Source organism: Penicillium crustosum (assembly GCF_028827405.1).
Source record: "Penicillium crustosum strain IBT 35664 chromosome Unknown utg000002l_segment0_segment0, whole genome shotgun sequence".
Classification (NCBI taxonomy): domain Eukaryota; kingdom Fungi; phylum Ascomycota; class Eurotiomycetes; order Eurotiales; family Aspergillaceae; genus Penicillium; species Penicillium crustosum.
The window spans coordinates 5367424-5385003 of NW_026623123.1; the positions used below are offsets into that span (position 1 = coordinate 5367424).

At 46.3% G+C, this 17580-nt stretch overlaps 10 protein-coding genes across 10 annotated transcripts; 5 read left to right on the forward strand and 5 right to left on the reverse strand.

The window, feature by feature from the left end:
- Positions 1–199: 199 nt before the first annotated feature.
- N7487_005535 (uncharacterized protein) lies at positions 200–920 on the forward strand (the record flags this gene model as incomplete). The annotated part of the gene is made up of 5 exons (XM_056873282.1): positions 200–346; positions 447–521; positions 568–669; positions 764–821; positions 883–920. 5 exons carry the CDS (start codon positions 200–202, stop codon positions 918–920), a joined length of 420 nt encoding a protein of 139 aa, XP_056731002.1.
- Positions 921–1681: 761 nt separating this feature from the next.
- Positions 1682–1912, reverse strand: N7487_005536 (uncharacterized protein; the record flags this gene model as incomplete). The annotated part of the gene is made up of 1 exon (XM_056873283.1): positions 1682–1912. One exon carries the CDS (start codon positions 1910–1912, stop codon positions 1682–1684), a length of 231 nt encoding a protein of 76 aa, XP_056731003.1.
- A 408-nt stretch (positions 1913–2320) lies between these two features.
- N7487_005537 (uncharacterized protein) lies at positions 2321–2737 on the reverse strand (the record flags this gene model as incomplete). The annotated part of the gene is made up of 3 exons (XM_056873284.1): positions 2321–2368; positions 2438–2503; positions 2573–2737. 3 exons carry the CDS (start codon positions 2735–2737, stop codon positions 2321–2323), a joined length of 279 nt encoding a protein of 92 aa, XP_056731004.1.
- A 277-nt stretch (positions 2738–3014) lies between these two features.
- N7487_005538 (putative alpha-1,3-mannosyltransferase) lies at positions 3015–5014 on the reverse strand (the record flags this gene model as incomplete). Its single annotated transcript, XM_056873285.1, has 2 exons — positions 3015–3505; positions 3574–5014. The coding sequence occupies 2 exons, from the start codon at positions 5012–5014 to the stop codon at positions 3015–3017; spliced, it is 1932 nt and encodes a 643-aa protein (XP_056731005.1).
- A 623-nt stretch (positions 5015–5637) lies between these two features.
- On the reverse strand, positions 5638–6332 carry N7487_005539 (uncharacterized protein; the record flags this gene model as incomplete). Its single annotated transcript, XM_056873286.1, has 3 exons — positions 5638–5759; positions 5798–5939; positions 6321–6332. 3 exons carry the CDS (start codon positions 6330–6332, stop codon positions 5638–5640), a joined length of 276 nt encoding a protein of 91 aa, XP_056731006.1.
- A 789-nt stretch (positions 6333–7121) lies between these two features.
- On the forward strand, positions 7122–8362 carry N7487_005540 (DUF3712 domain-containing protein; the record flags this gene model as incomplete). Its single annotated transcript, XM_056873287.1, has 5 exons — positions 7122–7282; positions 7336–7760; positions 7815–7829; positions 7886–8010; positions 8063–8362. 5 exons carry the CDS (start codon positions 7122–7124, stop codon positions 8360–8362), a joined length of 1026 nt encoding a protein of 341 aa, XP_056731007.1.
- Positions 8363–8809: 447 nt separating this feature from the next.
- N7487_005541 (sulfotransferase family protein) lies at positions 8810–9643 on the reverse strand (the record flags this gene model as incomplete). Its single annotated transcript, XM_056873288.1, has 1 exon — positions 8810–9643. The coding sequence occupies one exon, from the start codon at positions 9641–9643 to the stop codon at positions 8810–8812; it is 834 nt and encodes a 277-aa protein (XP_056731008.1).
- A 960-nt stretch (positions 9644–10603) lies between these two features.
- N7487_005542 (uncharacterized protein) lies at positions 10604–10927 on the forward strand (the record flags this gene model as incomplete). Its single annotated transcript, XM_056873289.1, has 1 exon — positions 10604–10927. One exon carries the CDS (start codon positions 10604–10606, stop codon positions 10925–10927), a length of 324 nt encoding a protein of 107 aa, XP_056731009.1.
- Positions 10928–11911: 984 nt separating this feature from the next.
- N7487_005543 (sugar porter family MFS transporter) lies at positions 11912–13695 on the forward strand (the record flags this gene model as incomplete). The annotated part of the gene is made up of 6 exons (XM_056873290.1): positions 11912–12746; positions 12801–12841; positions 12899–13167; positions 13222–13304; positions 13356–13441; positions 13498–13695. The coding sequence occupies 6 exons, from the start codon at positions 11912–11914 to the stop codon at positions 13693–13695; spliced, it is 1512 nt and encodes a 503-aa protein (XP_056731010.1).
- Positions 13696–14394: 699 nt separating this feature from the next.
- N7487_005544 (uncharacterized protein) lies at positions 14395–15240 on the forward strand (the record flags this gene model as incomplete). Its single annotated transcript, XM_056873291.1, has 2 exons — positions 14395–14539; positions 14603–15240. The coding sequence occupies 2 exons, from the start codon at positions 14395–14397 to the stop codon at positions 15238–15240; spliced, it is 783 nt and encodes a 260-aa protein (XP_056731011.1).
- Between the last annotated feature and the right edge of the window lie 2340 nt (positions 15241–17580).

Below are 17580 nucleotides of genomic sequence, written 5' to 3' on the forward strand. Positions count from 1 at the left end.
GATAATGGAGTTAGCTGTACATAGGCTACTGGGTGTAGAAGGAATTAGGACTGGTCTCTTTCTCCACTTTGGCTAGGTCTCGTGTCGAGCTGCGAGAGTCAAGTCCCATCTCCCATTTCCTCCTCGCCTCACTTTCTTTTATCTCAACTTTCTTCTATTTGCTTTCATTTCATCTTATCTCTCTTTATAAGCAAATACAATGGCCACCATTGTATCCTCAGCAGCTGGCCCACCACCACCACCACCACCACCTCCTCCTCTTCCCCCAAACTGGAAGCCAACAGACCGGCCCTACCTGGCAAATCACGCGAAGACCAAGCGGCGAAAGAAGGACGAGAAGGCCCAAGTAGGTTCAATTGTGTGGGGAGATATCCTCCGCCATATGAAACAGTCTTCCTTTGGTGACGGTTGACTTCCTGAAAGATGGATACTGATAGTACCTCTAGAAGAAGGCCACGCACAATGCCAGGGTCTCCACGGTATGGCGTCTATTACACCAGCAAGGAACCACGCCAGACGTTGTAAGCTGCGTCTCATAAAATATAGCAAGACATGGTCTGTTAACAGGTGAAAGGCTCCCAAGCGTGGGTCACGCAGGCGTCGTCGCGCTGCGGCCAAGTGGGCTGCGGCCGAGCAACAGGCTGCAGCGGCTTTGGAGAAAGCGGGTACGTATGTATTTACTCAGAATAAGAGCTCCAATTCTGTTATGCTCTAATGGACAGTGGCTAATGGTGATATAGAGCGTAGCTCCGCACATCAGTAGTCGTTTGTGGACCCGGTCTCTGGAGAGGCTGGGAACAATGTCGAGGCGGAGCCAACTGGTATGTGCCTATTTGTATTTTGAATTGCTGTCATATTCAAGGATTGCTAATCATGATATAGAGCCCGCCGTGGAAGAATCGCAGGGCCATAGGCCATAGGAAGACGGGGGGGGATAGAGCTTGACGTTGGGTCATTCGGGGCGGTGGGGTGAGGGGGGACACACATTGCAGACCAGTGTCTTAAAATAGAATATATAATCATACCTGTTGATATCGACTCTGATCTCGATTGACATTATAATTTTATGCTTGTCTCTTCAACCCAATGAAGGCTCCCTGTCGAGAGACGCAAGTCAACAATATTCCACCATCAAATAAATATAGCATTATTGTACGAAGAGAATATAATGGGACATATGCCTTTTTGGCTCGATTCATGTCTTTAGAATCGAGGTATCCCAGTATGTTGGTGATAAAGATAGAAAAGGTATAATTATAGGAATGTTGACGGAAGGAAAGCGACTCTCGAGGTCTAACATTGAGTGCGGCTCAATTAAAGATGGAACTAGGCCAAATCGGGAAGGTATGGCCCCACTTTGATTGGTCCCGCCGGGGGGGGCGTATGGCAAACAAAGAGAACAAAGAACAAAGAAATGGCTACTAAACCTAATTGGGCGTTGGCAGGACGAGAACTTCATTTCCTGAGTTGTCAATTTAGCATGTGATTGGCTGCATGCACTCCCATAAAACCATCCATCTCTCATTTTCTCTCTTTCTTCTCTCTTCCCCACACACCCTTCGTAAGTTCTGCCAACACTACTCCCTGCACCTGGACCTACTGCAGCTACTGACCTTCTTTTGTACAAAATAGGCCTTGTGTGATATACGGGAGACCGTATATCGCCGCGAGAACCATAAGCTCACTGCTGTCTGGGACTTTGTCGTCGAGGCATTTTGCATGTCGGAGCAACACACCCTCTGAGGATGATAGTCCGGTAGATTACACTGTCCATAACAATGCTTCGGCAATATTGGGCGAAGGCCGCCAAACGAATTGTAGGCCTTGGTGTCTTCTTACGGTATCTCATGGCAGCAGAGGGGCGAGATTTGTGGAACTTGCGGGCGTTGGATTTCACATCACTGGAACTCATCATGGGTAACATTATGTGCAAATGGGCTGTCTGTCCAAGCTTCAGACTCAATATCTGTCGACTGTACAGTATGGCAGAACCAAAGATCAATTACCTACCCAGGTAAATTCCGTCACATTGCATGATCGAAGTGGCTTGATATCTCTTCGGTCAACGGTGTTTGGAATACATGGATTATCTCAATCTTTATGTAATGGACATTTATGTTATCGGCCAAGTGCCACTCTATTCTAGATTTGAACATTGTGGTTCCTAGTAGACATTGTGCTCGCTTTCCAAAGAATAAAGAATGCGTTATTTGTTTGTTAGAAGACTGATACTTAGATGGAAGGGGACAAAAACGGAACGCAGAAAGACAACCCCGTAATGATGCGATACCCCCCTCCCTTAACCTTCTCCATGTACCCCCTATTTTTTCTTCACGTGTGTGTGGGGGTTACGTTCCTCCCCCAGTGCCTATGAGCATATACGATGTTAGACTGGGTAGATTTCTAATAGGAGATATATTCCATTCAGGATACTCACCTCAGCCGTTTCTCTGAGAACGCGAATGGCGTCAGCACAGTCCGCAGCACTTTGGTCTGCGCTACCCTAGAGATAATATCAGCTTGAACCTCACTAGAGAGACCCTATGTGTGGTGTGGATCAAGAGGATCTCACCATTGCATTGTACTTGTTCAACAAGTCATTGAAGATGGCATCAATGCGGGTACGACGGGCCTTCTTGCGCTCTCGCTTCCCCTTCTTGACGGCAGCGCACCACTCCTTTTTCTTCTCCTTGTTGCTTTTGGGAGGAGGGGGTGCGACAGCGGATGCTTCAGCCATGATGTAGAAAATGATGGCAAAAATACGCTTTGGAAGGAGGTTTAGAAAGAGGTTTGAAAAGAGGTTGGAAAGGAAGGCTGCAAAGAGAGTTGGAAGGAGGGTTGAAAAGTCAGCTGGAAAGACCTCTTGGAAGAAGACTTGTGGAGGAGCGTGGGAGAAGAAAGAAGGAACGATCCTATGGTATGTCTTTTTGAGGACTTCCAAAGTTGTTTAAATCCTTGACCTTTACGTACAATCCAGTGATGAATACATCCATGGATGTACAAAGGTTCTCCCTTTAGCTCTCCACCGCCCTCGCCATCTCAATCAACACCTCTAGCCATTCAGTCTCCTGCCTTGTGAAGTCCTTTGCCACAGAGTTTGACAAGCAACAGAGATTGCTCTCCTCTAGTTGCCACGGTGCTCGACCCAACGATTCACTTGGCTCCTCCATGAACGCCTCAAATGTTCCGAGAACCCGTTTACTTCCCGCATATTTATTCTCATACAGCCAGCCATTGAACCACAAAGGGCGCTTCTCGCGGTCCAGATGTAGGAGTTGGGGGGCACATATGGTTAGATCAGACTCATGACCAGGCGCCATTTTGCGTTCCTTTTTCGCTGGGATCGCTTCGGTCCCCGTGCTAAAGGTCGATTCGGACTGTTGATCAGTGGCGTTGAAGTTGACAGGTGTTTGGACTATGCCCATGACTCCAGATCCGCCCGAATGGAAGGCATAGGAAGTATCACCAGCGAGCTCCCATCCGATCCAAAAGGTTTCCTTGTCACCTGTGTAGCTCCAGGAGTTAGCAAATAAAATGGCAACCTAGGAAGATATGCATAGGGGTGAGACGAACCGTATACCATATCGTAAGTCCCTACAGTGTCCACGCCGTTGCGATCCCTCTCTGATCCATTCATTCTGCATACGAGCAACAGTGCGACGAAGTGCTTCCACTTATCTACAACAACAACCCCCGACTCTTGCACATGCCCGCTCTCTCCTGTCCACATTCTGCTTTCCTGTACAGATTGCGAAATCGGCTTTGGCAAGATCTTCTGCAGCCATTCCTTCTTACTCTCTGGCAGGATATTTCTATCCCTGAAGAAAAGAGCGCCCGTGCGCACGTAATCCGGGTCATCAAATAGCAACTCGGGGTTAACGAAAAACAATGAGTCGGCATCAATGAACACGACTTCACGGAAAGACGAGAAAAGTATAGCAAAGGGCTTGCCAGCCCACCCATTGAGCCGCCAACCTTCGTCACTAACCATTGCGGAGAGGTCACGCGTTGTGACACCTGGCAGTGCATCGAGCTTCGTGCGGAAGTCTTCGCTCAAATCGCTCTCACCGAGATACATTATCTCGACGGGAATATCGCAACCCAGGAGACGAAAGGAAGGGATGGCAGCCAGTAGAAAAGGCGCATGGTTATTTCCTGCCGTTGTTACGATTCCGCGGCCTCCATGGCGCGACGAGACATGCAATCCCATATGATCCGCAAAGTACGGGCTCGTCCATGGAAACAAAAGGGTAGAGAACTTGGTGATAAAGTGGCGGTAAGCTTCGTATTTGTGCAGGGCCTCGGGGAATGTTGACTCGCTGAACCTGTCGCGGATGTAGGTGACAATATCATTTCGCACGTAAGTATGATCATCGTTCTTGACTAGATGAACATTCTCCCAAATCTCAAAAAACTTCTTATATGCGCGTGTGCGCAAGGCAAGCTCGTGCAGCTTCTTCTCGCCTGTGCCGATCACTGGCTGAATGAGCTCTTGGAGATATAGCTTATTGGAAATTGTCGATAGAAGGGAGTCTAGAGCAGCGTCAAAGCGGTTAGGCTCTATATTCTTTGAATCCATGTTCTCGTTGGTATGTTCAACATTATTTGATAATGATTTAGCTGACTCTTCGTCTTTCGCTGTCGTATCTTTGTCTTTCCCTGTCGCAGAGGGTACATTTTGCTGCAATCCTGCTGGACTTTTTACAATGGATTGTTCATCAAGCGTCCCTGGCGACCTCGAATCATGTACCGGTAGTTCCAAGGTCCTGATATCCGTGGGCCAGATTTGCAAAAGTCTGTCCGTGACCAGACTGGAAGTCGATCCCAGACTCTTTGTGTCTGAAGCTGGCGGTCTGAAGAGCAGACACGATACAACCAACCACCCAGCTACTACCGCAATAATGAAGCGAGTGATCCGCAAAATCATGCGTTTTCGTCGTGTTTTGACTTTGGGCCTCGGATGTGACGGAGCAAATCGGCCTTCTTTGGGTGGAATTGAGTGCTGGGGGAGCATGATGTGGGCAATAGTGTACAGCAATGGAAAACCAGTTAATTATTTTCACAGTAGGAATCCTTGATTTCACGAAAATAGAGGAACCAAGACCTTGTGAGAAGGAACGGAAATAGGGCCGTGGACCACCCTGATGAAAGGACAACACGATCTAGACCCTTTCTAGTTAGCGTGGTCTTTACCTTTTCTCGTACTTTGAATCAACATCCGAAATGGGTATCGCTCTGCTAAAAATAGATAATACTAGACAATACTAGACAAAATACTAGAGAACACCTGGACCATCTGTGGATGAAATAAAATTGCATTCCAAAGGTTGGGATTTTCTAGAACACCCGGAGACCTCGGAAACTGTCGGGTCGGGCCGGTCTGCGTCCCAGGTGGACCCTTCAAGACACAACAACCACGCCAATTTGACAAGTTCCGTAACTTCAAGCACTCATGGAAAGCAACTTTATAAACTCTTACCCGAGGTTTACATATGGAAAGATGAAGAAAGGGTTTATCACGCCCCGGAGGGCAAACCTCTCAATTATTTAATCTCATCGGATCCAGGGGGCAAAAGCCAGACGCGACGGGGTCAGCCCACTAGAGAGACCGCCCACAAACCCGGACACCAGAAAGTATTAGTTATTCTTCTTGTCGGCGCCAGCGGGAGCAGAGGAGGAGGAGGAGGAGGGAGGAAGAGGAGGAGGACTGGGGGAGCTGGCAGGGTTGGTGGCTGTTTGATTTCGTCGGCATAGTTGTCCTGAGAATACATGGTTGATCCTTGATCCTTAGACATACCGGAAGGAGGCAGGCTTGCGCTCTCCTCTGCCGCGGGAGAGACCTGAGGCTGGGCCTCTCCCGGGCCCGGGGCAACATGCTCTGGGGCGGTGCCATTTCCGCCTTTGTGGAATTTGGGGTGCTTGGATCGCACCCGCTTGGGCTTCGGGGAGGGGGGGAGGAGGAGGTGGTGGTGGTGGAGGTGGGAGGGGGTGGAATTTCAAGCGGCAGCAGTGACAGCGGTGCCAGAAAGTTCGTTAAGAGAGGGGGAAGAGGAAAAGGAAGGGAAACAAAATGCTGGAAGTGAAATGTTTCTTTTCGGCAATCAGAGGCAGCAAGTTTGGAGCTCATTTCCGTGACATCTACGTAGTACCTCTACGAACTAGGAAATAGAAGAGGATATGAGACGGTATGAATAAGGACATTCGAAAAGACTTGAAAAAAGAATGTTCTAGGAGGGTGAGCTCCACAGCAAAGTCCATCATAGATTTACTAAAGCCAATACCACTATCAAGGAGTAAGAAGATATATTCACCTACCATACGTTGGTTTCCATTTTTGAAAACTACAAGAGCCTACGCAATAAACGACCCTTTAGCAAATTGATTATATCGTCTAAAACTACATAAAATCATTAACCAAGACGAGATTTTCATCTTATATTTAACACGAAGTATGCAATTCGCATCAATATGGAGGTCGGTCTTTACACAACGATGTACGATATACTCCGTACTTTGTAGATGCTTCACTCCACAGCCGAGGCCTATCTCCGCCGATCACCCTATTCTGTGCATGATCTGCAATCCATCAACGCCATCGTGTCGATCGCGTATTCGGTAGGACAAGTACGAGTGCCTAGCCCCGTTTTTGAGACAAGCCGATTAGCTATTGATGCCGTTGATTGGCCACTTTGACACACTTTTGGTACCAAGACACCCCAGGTTTCTTTGCCTTGAGCCTTGTCTTCCAACATTTATATACTAAACGTTAGCCCTCGAACCGGCGATCAAACGACTTAGCTGACCCTGAAAGAAATATTATGAAATTATGACATCAATTACCGAGGTCGCGCAAAGGTGTTGTTTTGTTTTGAATCGCATATTTCCCTATCATGTGAAAGGCGGGTCTGATCGACATGGGTATAACAGAACCCCAAGCGACGACTAGTTTATGAAATTGCTTCACCCGAGCCCCGAACCCCGTTTTAATTTCATTCTCCTACTTCTACCTCCACACGCTACAGCATGGAAAGTAGTTTTCATACTGCCATCCACCGGAATTTCACCATCCATGACCTAGGCTGAAAGCGAATATTTTAGCCATCAGCATTATTGCGCCCATCATGTCAAAATCCGACATCTCAAGTAACTCGGAGGCGGATGAGGGGTTACCGGCTTCAGCAAAACCGACCTTATGGACCCGGTTCAAGGCACATTTGAAGAGGTTCTGGTGGGCTTATTCGATCGCATTCTGCATCTCTGCCCTAGTCATCATTCTCCCACTGTGAGTGAGCTTTATCGTGAAATGTTATACCATTGATCCTGACTGTTCCTCAGCTTTTATGTCGGGATTCCCAATTTCGCGAATGACTATATCAACAAGTACGAGTATGACACCGATGGTCTCGAAATTACCAACCCCCGACCTACTGCCATTCATATTAAACAAAAGAAAACACTGAAAATCGGAGGTGGATTCAGCGGTAGTGGTACTATGAGTCCATTCAATGCTACCTGTCGTCTTAAAGACACCGACGAGATTGTCACAGTATTCCCTGTGCCAGAAATTGCATTTGGCAGCGGCGCCACTCTTGAAATAGACGAAGATTTGAATTTGTCTTGTGTCGACTGTCTGTCGCGATTGACCACAGCAGCTGCGTCTAACGAGAGCTCTTCCGTTTTGATCGAAGGTTCACCGGATTTGAAATATGGTGCTCTACCAACTGCTCATTTGAACATTCATAAAATCATGCACGTGGGTAGTGAGTGAACCCTTTCCCTGTCTACCATGAAACAAACTAACAATGCTGAATTAGGCTATAATATCACAGGTAAGACATGTCATACTAAATGTCCCGCTGGGGGTAAACCCTTCTAAAACTCGCAGACTTCATGAATGCCGAAGGCGCATTCAACGTCACCAAGATAGAACTCCTGGATCCTCCAGTTGATGGATATAATTTCAATGCTACAATCTCCGTGCGGAATCCGAGCCCATTCATTGTTGAGCTGGTATGTCAATCCATCCCATATCCTAGGGTATAAGTATGGCTGACACTGTTAGGGACATGTGACTTTCAATCTCACCTTGGGTGGTTCAGATCTGGGTTGGGTCGATTTGCCCTATCTCTTTCTGGGGAAGTCTATCAGCAGCACCGTTGTCCTCGGGTCAGTTGACAAAGAAATGTTAATTCACGAGGCCATTGCGGGCGACGATGACATTGGCACGGTGACTATTGGCGTTCATGGGAGAAGCTGTTCTTTCAAGGGTGTCGACATCCCTTACTTCACAGCAGCTGTCAGGGCTATGTCTGCGTCGGCAAGAATCGATCTATTAGAATACGCATCAAGTCTATTCTCTTGATTTAGTACCAGTATGGTCGTGAGGACTTGGTGAATAATTTCTCCGAGATGACGAGACAGCCATGCTATGAGCCAAGACTATAAAACTACAAGGGACTTTCTCAAGTATGTATATCAAAAATAGGGCATTTTTATCACAAGTGATAGAAATATAGATCTTACTCAGGTGTAACTAGCTAAGAAATATGTAAAAATTGGGAAATAAGTGCCGATTCGTCCCATATTCTCCGAACTCCGTTTTTTTATTGGTGACCGAGTAGGGACGTTGTAGAGGGTCGCGTATTGAGACCCTGTTCTCTACCTGATCATAAGTGAGGGAAAAGTGTGAGAGAGAGGTGAGGTACTCTAAGTCCTTTATCCCTCTTAGAATGGCTTAATATATAAAACCTACCACCTATGATGGACCTCGGTGAATCAGATATATGCACTTGAAATGAGATGGGATGTATTACAAAATAACAGAAATAATCAAAGTCAAAGCCCCAAAAATAAGCATATTTCTTACTGCTCGCTTATGATGGGCCTCCATAGTCTTTCCGATTCGTTCTGCCCATGCCTTTGGGGGATTCCCACTGGGAAACGGAATCTCAGGCACAGGCTTACCCAGGAATCGACAAAGAGGCTCCCAGCCATCTTCAACAGACCATTCGAGAAGTCGATCGTCCGGTAAACCTAGGCCTCTAACCATTGCAACATGTTGTTCATAGACCCACTTCCCGTTCGATTCGAAACTCCCTCTGAAGAATCGGGGCATCATGGTCCTGGACATTGTTTGGCGAATCCAGAAAAGATCCGCGCTGAACCAAGATTTGCACCAGTCCCAATCAATAGGATTCTTGTCGAAATATCCCATGGTGTTTTGCATGCTACGGTACCAGCTATCAAGGTCCTGGCGGACATTCAGGATGACTTTCGCGTCGGGGTAGGCTTCGATGAGTTCGGGTGCGAATTCTGCTGCGAATAAATCACTGACACCCACACTGTTTAGTAGAATTGAGTCGAAGTCTTCCGCTGTCAATTTATTGGTCGTGTTGGCTTCAGGGGCGTTGGTATATTTCTTTTGCAAAAGTCGGTATATCCCTTCCAAAGATGAAGGGGGAAGGATTGTATCAAAACCATGGTGGGTGTGGTTAAATCCCAAAATATGCAAAGCTTCGCGGAGACTGTCGGTTCCGCTTCGTGAGATTCCGACGGCCAGCACCTGCATTGGCTCTTTGCGTATGCCGCTGGTCGGAGGTGGAAGCCCATAGATGGAATGGATAATTCGGTCGGTCAAGCTCATTTTCAGATTGCGGGCACGGGCACGGGACAAGGCAGCTTCTACCGAAAGAGATAGGTGCAAAAAAAGGCCTAGGGGGGTATCTTCCAATGTTATATTGATGTTGCTGATGTGAGGCGCAACATGAAGCCTATTTTGGGTTAGCGGTATGCGCCGAGCCTCGATGACGCAGTGGAATTGACGTTCTTTAATTGGTCCAGCGCAGGATTTGGGCAGGTTTCGGGCTTTGAGATCAACTTTATTCTTGATATTCAAAAAGTATAGATAGTCATGCTCACTTATGTGATTCCTTGCTCTTGAAAGTTGTAGCGATGCCCCGAGTTCAACGCTGTCATATCCTAAAACATCGATGAACGAAGACTTATACAATTATTGATTTCCCCGCTGAATACTACTACCTTCCGCCAGCTCTGAAAGAAGAAGAGTGATACCATGGTCGCTGCTAGTTCGCTTGGAGTAACAATCAACAATGAGAAAGATGGACCTATACGGAGTTTCGGATGTACCTACGTAGTGTATTATAGGACATCAAAGACTGAAACAAGAGGTTTGAGTGGCTTGGCTACAGCAATACAGTTTTTGTCCTTGATCCTTCCTAAATTCTATACCTGTAAAAACCATAAAGAATGAATGGCGCCCCTAAAAGAGGGAGACCACACTAATAAAGTCTTTGTGTGACTCGCATTGTTTCTTCCATGACATTACCCTCCTTTGATTCCGACAACCAAGTATCCCTCAACAGATATTGCATAAATAGACTCGATCCTACGTTCTTCTCGAAAACCATCAACATCGTTGGAAGGATCTTTATCGGCTACGGCTTCCTTGGCACTCTCAACTAACCTCACAGAATCTAATTCCCTCCTTGGGCTTGTTACATAGTATACATTCGTCATTATGATAATCCCTGCAGGAAACACCGAATACCAGTTTCTGCACACACGCCATCATTTCGTAGCTAACATGCAGCTCGAGATTGATGTCCTTACTAGTCGCCAGGGGATCTCGCCCTTCCGCCTGGCGCTAGCTGTGGATAACCTCACCGACCTTATTGACCAATTACGTGTTATTAAGCAGTATAGTGCCACTATGTACAAGGAGATGCCACGGTGCCGTACTGTGCGAGATAGACCTAGCTACTATGGGCACAGGTGTGCATTCCTAGCGAAGACTCACAAGCTTCAGCGCCACTTGGTTGTGTTTAGGGATAACCTCATGTCTCAATATTCCAACCAGCATTGGATTGCCCGTCAGATTGAGGCTGTGGACCGGTACTTGGACCTTTAGATATACGCCAATTCATTCATTCTAAAATGAACATCTAAAAGACACCACGTGCCCTTGTAAACTGCCAACTATTTCTTATATATATAGGGAGGTCTATTGGATTTCTGCTCTTAAGTATAAAGAAGATCAAATGATGTTCATACTTACAAGCTGTAACCACCCTAAAAAAGTGGTGACATATAAAGTTGTACAGTGTAAGTAGCATTTTTACCTTATAGAGATGATTAGATCACAGAGCGGTAGGGCACCTTTCTTATTATGGCCTCTATAATAGTAATTCAAGTGTCTTCGTTTTTCTGGCAGTCTTAAGTCGGGTATTAATACCTGAAAAGGGGATTTTGTCGCATGACCCCTGTACCGCTGCGTAGGTAGGCATTGTTTTTATCTTGATCAGGAAACTGTCCTTGTGAATGTAAAATGTCAGAGGTTTGAGATACTGAATAACAGTGCAAAAGGCTCAAACACATTTATCCTCTTTGTTCAGCTCGGCCATTCATATATATAGCAGGTAGGTATAATAAATATCGGTTGCGTATACGCTAATGTGAGCTGCTCTAAAAACTAAATAACATGCATCAGGGGAACTTTTCAGCTGAGCTAGTTTAATAGGGTTAAGATCGCCCGTGCTAGAGCGTATCAAGAGACTGCGTTAACAACATCACTAAGTCTTCGAATCTCTCAAACCCAGGATATCATCATAAGGCAACAATGACGTTGTTAAGACTATCCTTGTCTCTCCAACCGAGCAAGTTTTCGGTGGCGTGTGGGGGAGACCCCGCGGGGAAAACCCTGCGCTAGTCCTGTTTCGTCCCGCTGGTGAATATCAATGACGGCCCCGGGTTGCATTAAACCGAACAGTCAATCCTTCTCGGAAAATATTGAACCGAGATACCATGGAGTCGAAATGGATGAATATGTGGAGAAAAGGACCCGGGGCCCCAGATCTCAGTATCTATCCAGTTTCTCCAACGGTCTAAGCACAATATGGTCCTGCGCGGAAGATACCTACACTGGGCTGTGACGGCTGCAAGCTGTCAAGCCTTTCTCCTCCTGGGATATGATCAGGGCGTCATGAGCGGCCTAATTGGCGCGAACAATCAATTTGGACAAACATTTAACAATCCCGATAGCACGATGCAGGGTCTCCTTACTTCGATCTACGATATCGGCTGTGCGGTAGGCTGTCTCCTTAGTCTCGTTATTGGACACAAATTCGGTCGCCGCAAGATGATTCTTGCGGGTGGTTCGATCATGATCATAGGAACAATCATTCTCGGCAGCTCCTATACCGTCCCTCAATTCCTCGTTGGCCGAATTGTCACTGGCCTTGGTAACGGAATCAACAGCAGTACCGTTCCAGCATATCAATCCGAGCTAGCCCGTCCAGAGCAGCGTGGCATGTTACTCTCTGCTCAAGGCACCGTTACAATTCTCGGTCTCTGTATTGCATACTGGCTGGACTATGGACTAAGCTTCGTGGATACACCCGTCCAGTGGCGGTTCCCAATTAGTTTCCAGGCTTTCTTTGCTGTCTGCCTGGTTTTACAGATGATTCCTCTGCCTGATTCGCCACGCTGGCTGTGTGAACAAGATCGCAGTGATGAGGCAGCGTCGGTCCTGGCACGGCTAAAACTGGATCAGCCCTCCGATGAGTCTGATCCGGAGGTTATCCTTCTACGCCATCAAATTGAATCATCTATCGAGATTGAGTCTGCTGGCGGGCCCTTCAGGTACAAGGAGCTATGGTCAGGTGGCCAGATGGGAAATCTTCGACGCATGATCTTGGCTGCTGCTGTCAATATCCAGCAGCAGTTTACAGGTGAGCAATGCCGATTCAGGTACGGTAAGAAATTGACTTATTAATATATTCTAGGCTCTAACATGATCAATTACTATGCCCCCATTGTCTACCAGGTATGCTCCTATACCCATCCCCAGCCGAAAAAGTAAACTAATGGCAATCCAATCTAGAATGCTATGGACCTATCTCGCAATCTATCCCTCGTGCTCGGTGGCTGCACCTCTCTCGCGTACCTTGTTGGCTCCATTATCCCCTTGTGGAGTATGGATAAATTCGGCCGACGGGCATCACTCATGGTGTCCGCCGCTGGTCTTTGTTTCTGTTTCGTGATGACTGCCATTCTATTATCAATTGGAACTGCGCCATGTGCGTATGCAGCTACCGTATTTGTTTTTATCTTCCAGCTGTTCCTTGGCATTGGTTATCTACCAGTTCCCTGGTTGGTATTTCCTATCTTTGCTGTGTTTGTGTGCCACTGCTAACAATTAACAAGGTTCTATCCTTCTGAAATCTCGACTACTCGTATTCGAGCTAGGGCTCAGGCTTTCGGTGGCTTTGTCAATTGGATTTGCGTTTGTAAGTTGACTGGTCTTCATACAATGTAAATGGAATCGCTAACCCTCGCAGTCATTGTCGTCCAAATTACGCCAACCGCAATTGACAATATTGGATGGAAAACATTTATCATCTTCGCCTGCTTCTGCTTTGCCTGGGTATGACACTGATTCTGAACACAATTTCTATGTTTTATGATGCTGACTGGACTAAGATTCCTATGGTCTTTTTCTTCTTCCCCGAGACCAAAGGCTTGGAACTAGAGGATGTCGATCACCTCTTCTCAAGAGGTGGAATTACTGGAGGTGTTTGGGCAACTAAAGGTTATCCCGTTCTCCCTGGGCATCATCGAACTTTGAATACTGGGAGTATTGATAAGCCAATGACCGAGACTGCACACATCGAGGTATGATGATAAAGTCGTTTGGGATAGATCCTCGGGTCCATTTTATGTTCTTAGAATTCATTTGTTTTTAGATTTAGATAACTGATAGACGGCATAACTAGGTACGAATTAGTTGGCAAGCTTTGGCAAATTTTACAAATAATTAACAAAGTCGAATACAAATAAGATAAACCATTTTTCATGTGCTCCCCTACAAAATATCCTAGTTATTAGGAAAGTCAAGATGAAATGAATCGGCCAGGCTAACTCGAACTAATTCGAACTAGTCCTAAATAGGAAGCGGATGCCATAATGCCTGAGGTTTCTAGCCTTGTTTACTTCTCTTCATGTTCTCTATGTCTTGAACCCTAGCCTCTCCCTGCCTTTTTTTCGCCTTTGTTGGGCCTTTTGGTTGTGATTATGGTGCAGATGCGTATAAAATACTCCGTTTAACCCCATTGTTCCCACGATGTGGGCCAGTAGTGTCTATTACCATCTTGCACTAGACAGGGTTTACGATAGCTACTCCAAATACTCTCTAGTCTTATGCCGGTCAAAAGGGTTATCTCTTTACATAGAAGAGGGGTCCTTTAATCCTAGTCAATCGGAAAATAGCATCCGCCCCTTTTTTGCGACTTCACTTTCTCAATTCTACAAAATTTGCCTTGCTGTCACAACTCCCTCCACCCCAAACGGATATTTCTGCTTGATGTTCCTAGGTGCGATATGGCAGGAAAGTTCACATTTCCAACAGGAGCTGCAGCCGAAAGTGGTTTCAGAGTGGCAGACCTAGTGAATGTAACCTGGGATGTTGTCGCTCCTCTGATTTCGCTTTACGAGACTTGTGGCAGTAATGACCGTGCTTTAGAAGGTGAGACTGTCTATTTGACTTATCTTCTTGCATTTTTACCGATAATCTGACTATTCCCTTTAGAGAAAACTACCAACAAGTATAGCTACGTGTGGATAGCGACTCGCAAAAGCTATGTAGAGTCCGGCTGTCGCTTCACGCTCCAGCCGTTCACTACCGAAGGCGAGTCATATGGCGACAATATTACAAGTATTATATTTGGGGTCTCGAAGAGATACACAGATGATCCATCACCGGTCTCATACAATTTCATCAATGCATCGTCATCCACGTCCACAAGCACTACGAAAACAACTTCTACATCTTTCGCTACCTTGGCTAGTGTCGAATCTACATCATACTCAACGACTACGTCAACTCCTCAGTCTAGCCATGGCCTGTCGAAGACGAATAAAATTGGAATCGGTCTTGGTGTTCCTTTAGGTGTTTTGTTGGTAGCTGTCATTATTGGCGCGCTCATCTTCTATCGGCGGAAATGTCGCCAGAAAGAAACTCAGGGGATTCCTGTTACAAATCAACCAAATGATGAACTGGCTCCACTCCCCATGATTTCGTATAATGAGCCTCATCATACGCGTCTGTCACAGACGGAGACAGTGGTTTCTTCCCTGTCCAAACTCTCAAACGATAATCAAATATCGGAAGGGACAGACAGACGGCGAAGTGAATTGATGTCTACTGAATTAGTGGAGATAGGCTGATTACAGTACTGGGTTGCAATCTCCGAGGTAAAGGGATTGGTATTCTGAGGGCTTTGACCCAATACCATCGACTCACTTTGCCTTTCTAGGCTACCTGGACTTTCAATGTCCATAAATATGGATAAATATAGAGTAGTTTAAATTAATAAATCTTTGGATCCCTAGAATCCTGTTTCTGTAGACTTGCTGTACTTGCCGTTTCTGAATGCCCTGACATTCAAGACCACGGAAGGACACTATAAAAGTAATAGACTACCCTGTTGTTGATGCCTCTGGCTAACTAGATATTCCAAATTGTCTCAAAATCGGTCACTATAGAAGATATTGTCATGTGGCCTTAGCCAGATTTTCGTGCGCCGACTTGTCGAATTTGGGGTTCTTAGAACGCACTCTGTTTGGGTTTGGGGAGGCCTATACAGAATTAGGTCTACTACCTTTGAAAAGGTGTAGGGAGAACTGACAGTGGAAGCGGAAGTGTCTGGCTTAGGCTTTGTGGAGATTAACCCCATTATGGCCTCACGCCTGGCTTTTTCAGAGCCCTGGCCTTGTATTGTTGTTAGTATTGTCCAGTGAAAAGAAATAAAATTATATGTCAGGATATATGAGGCCTGATCAATAGCTTGCCTTCTCTTTCTTGGCCTGTTTTCTCCGTCGCCTCTTCCGACGGCTCCGCAGAAATGGCCTGTTGGCAGTGTTGGGCTTAGGAGGGAGAGGGCCAATGGCCGCAGCTGGAAGAAGCAAGACCTCGTAGTAAGAGGAAAGTCGATTTCAGTGGCGCGGAAGGTTGGGCGAGGAGTATTTTTCAGTTTTGAAGAGACGGGTGCTTCGTCGAGGATGGTGGAGGGCTAATGGCGGCAACAGGGAGAAGTATTTGACTCACCTAGTTAAGTGATGCGTGATTGGTGGAAGACAAGTTCGTAGTAATAAGATATGAGAAGTGAAAGGAGAAGTAGATAAGGAGAGGAGAACAAGGAAGGGAGGAGGGGAAGGTGGCAGTGACTACGGAAAGAACCAAAGCAGACATTTAAAGAGAAAAAGTTGAATCAGCTAGGTGAATGGAAATTTTAATTTGGGAAACACATCCATTTTTGGTGAGGTGCTTGTAAGGTAAGCATTGACCAGTTCCTAGCGGCCACTTCATATAAAGTGACATATTGATGGGCCTGTGATATTTCCCTTGGGGCTTCGGTGGCTAGGTATTACAGCTGGAGTATAAAAGGTCTTTGGAATTCAAAGCTAGATACTAATAACTACCAATGATCTTGTTTGATCAAGAATAATGTTTCCAGGTACATTAACGACCAAGAGTATAGCAGGCGAATAATTCGTTGTATTTTCAGCCCACTCCGATCAGTAATGTAATGGAAGTTTTGTTCTATGGTGTTGCTGGGCTGGGTGTACTGATCCGAAAGTAGATTCTTTGGACCTTGTACCCATGCAACAGACCAATAGCTCTCAGTTCCTCGGCTTGAAATCCAGCAGCCCACAGAAATCCCACAGCCCACAGAAAGGTGCCCGAAGGCTAAACAAGTATACCGCAAAGTTTGGAGCTCCAATTTGTTTCTTCGCTTTTTCGAAAAAGAGCGGGGTTGCATGGCCAGTTGCGAGAGGAATCACACAGTTACCTGTGTAATGCCAAAAACTCCGCTGAAAGCACTGATGAGAAATAACCCCAAGTTAGCAAGAGGAATGAGCAGACTGAGGAAGGGAACTTACCTGGAGTTTAGCCGGACCCGCCTAAACTGAGGTCGTGCACTCCCAGTTTGACTTCAGGTCTTCCCACGAAGGTTCTAATGAGAAGAGCGCAGGTTAGGGATAATAAAAGACAGCATTTGGAGAAAAGCGTACCTTGGACTTGGGTCCTGGATGCCCCCAAGACGAGATGGGCAACCTGTATTGCTGCAGCGCATACCGACTCCGCCTCAGGCTTCCAAACCAGTAGGAATCGATGGGACTTGCAGAGGATCCCATCTGCCTCCCCAAGAATTACAGTACAATCCTGCGGAGAGGGTACCGACTTGGTCTGGGCATTTTGACAATTCTAATGAGGAAATAATGTGGTTAGAAATAGTAAAATGTTACTGGCTGGAGAACTCACCCGCACATCACCAAGGCTGACAGGACAATCCAAGAAAGCCCATGCTCAGTGCAGGTACCTTGCCACCAACCAACGAGGGTTCTGTAAAAACAAGTCAGTAATGAAGAAAATATTTTTAACAGCAGGAGAGCATACAACCGCTGCCGAGGCTTTGGATTCCCAACGAAGGACCTAATCAAGAAGCAGGAGTCAGACTTGTGAAAACATGTGCGAAAAGCCTGCGGGAGAGTATAACATACGGT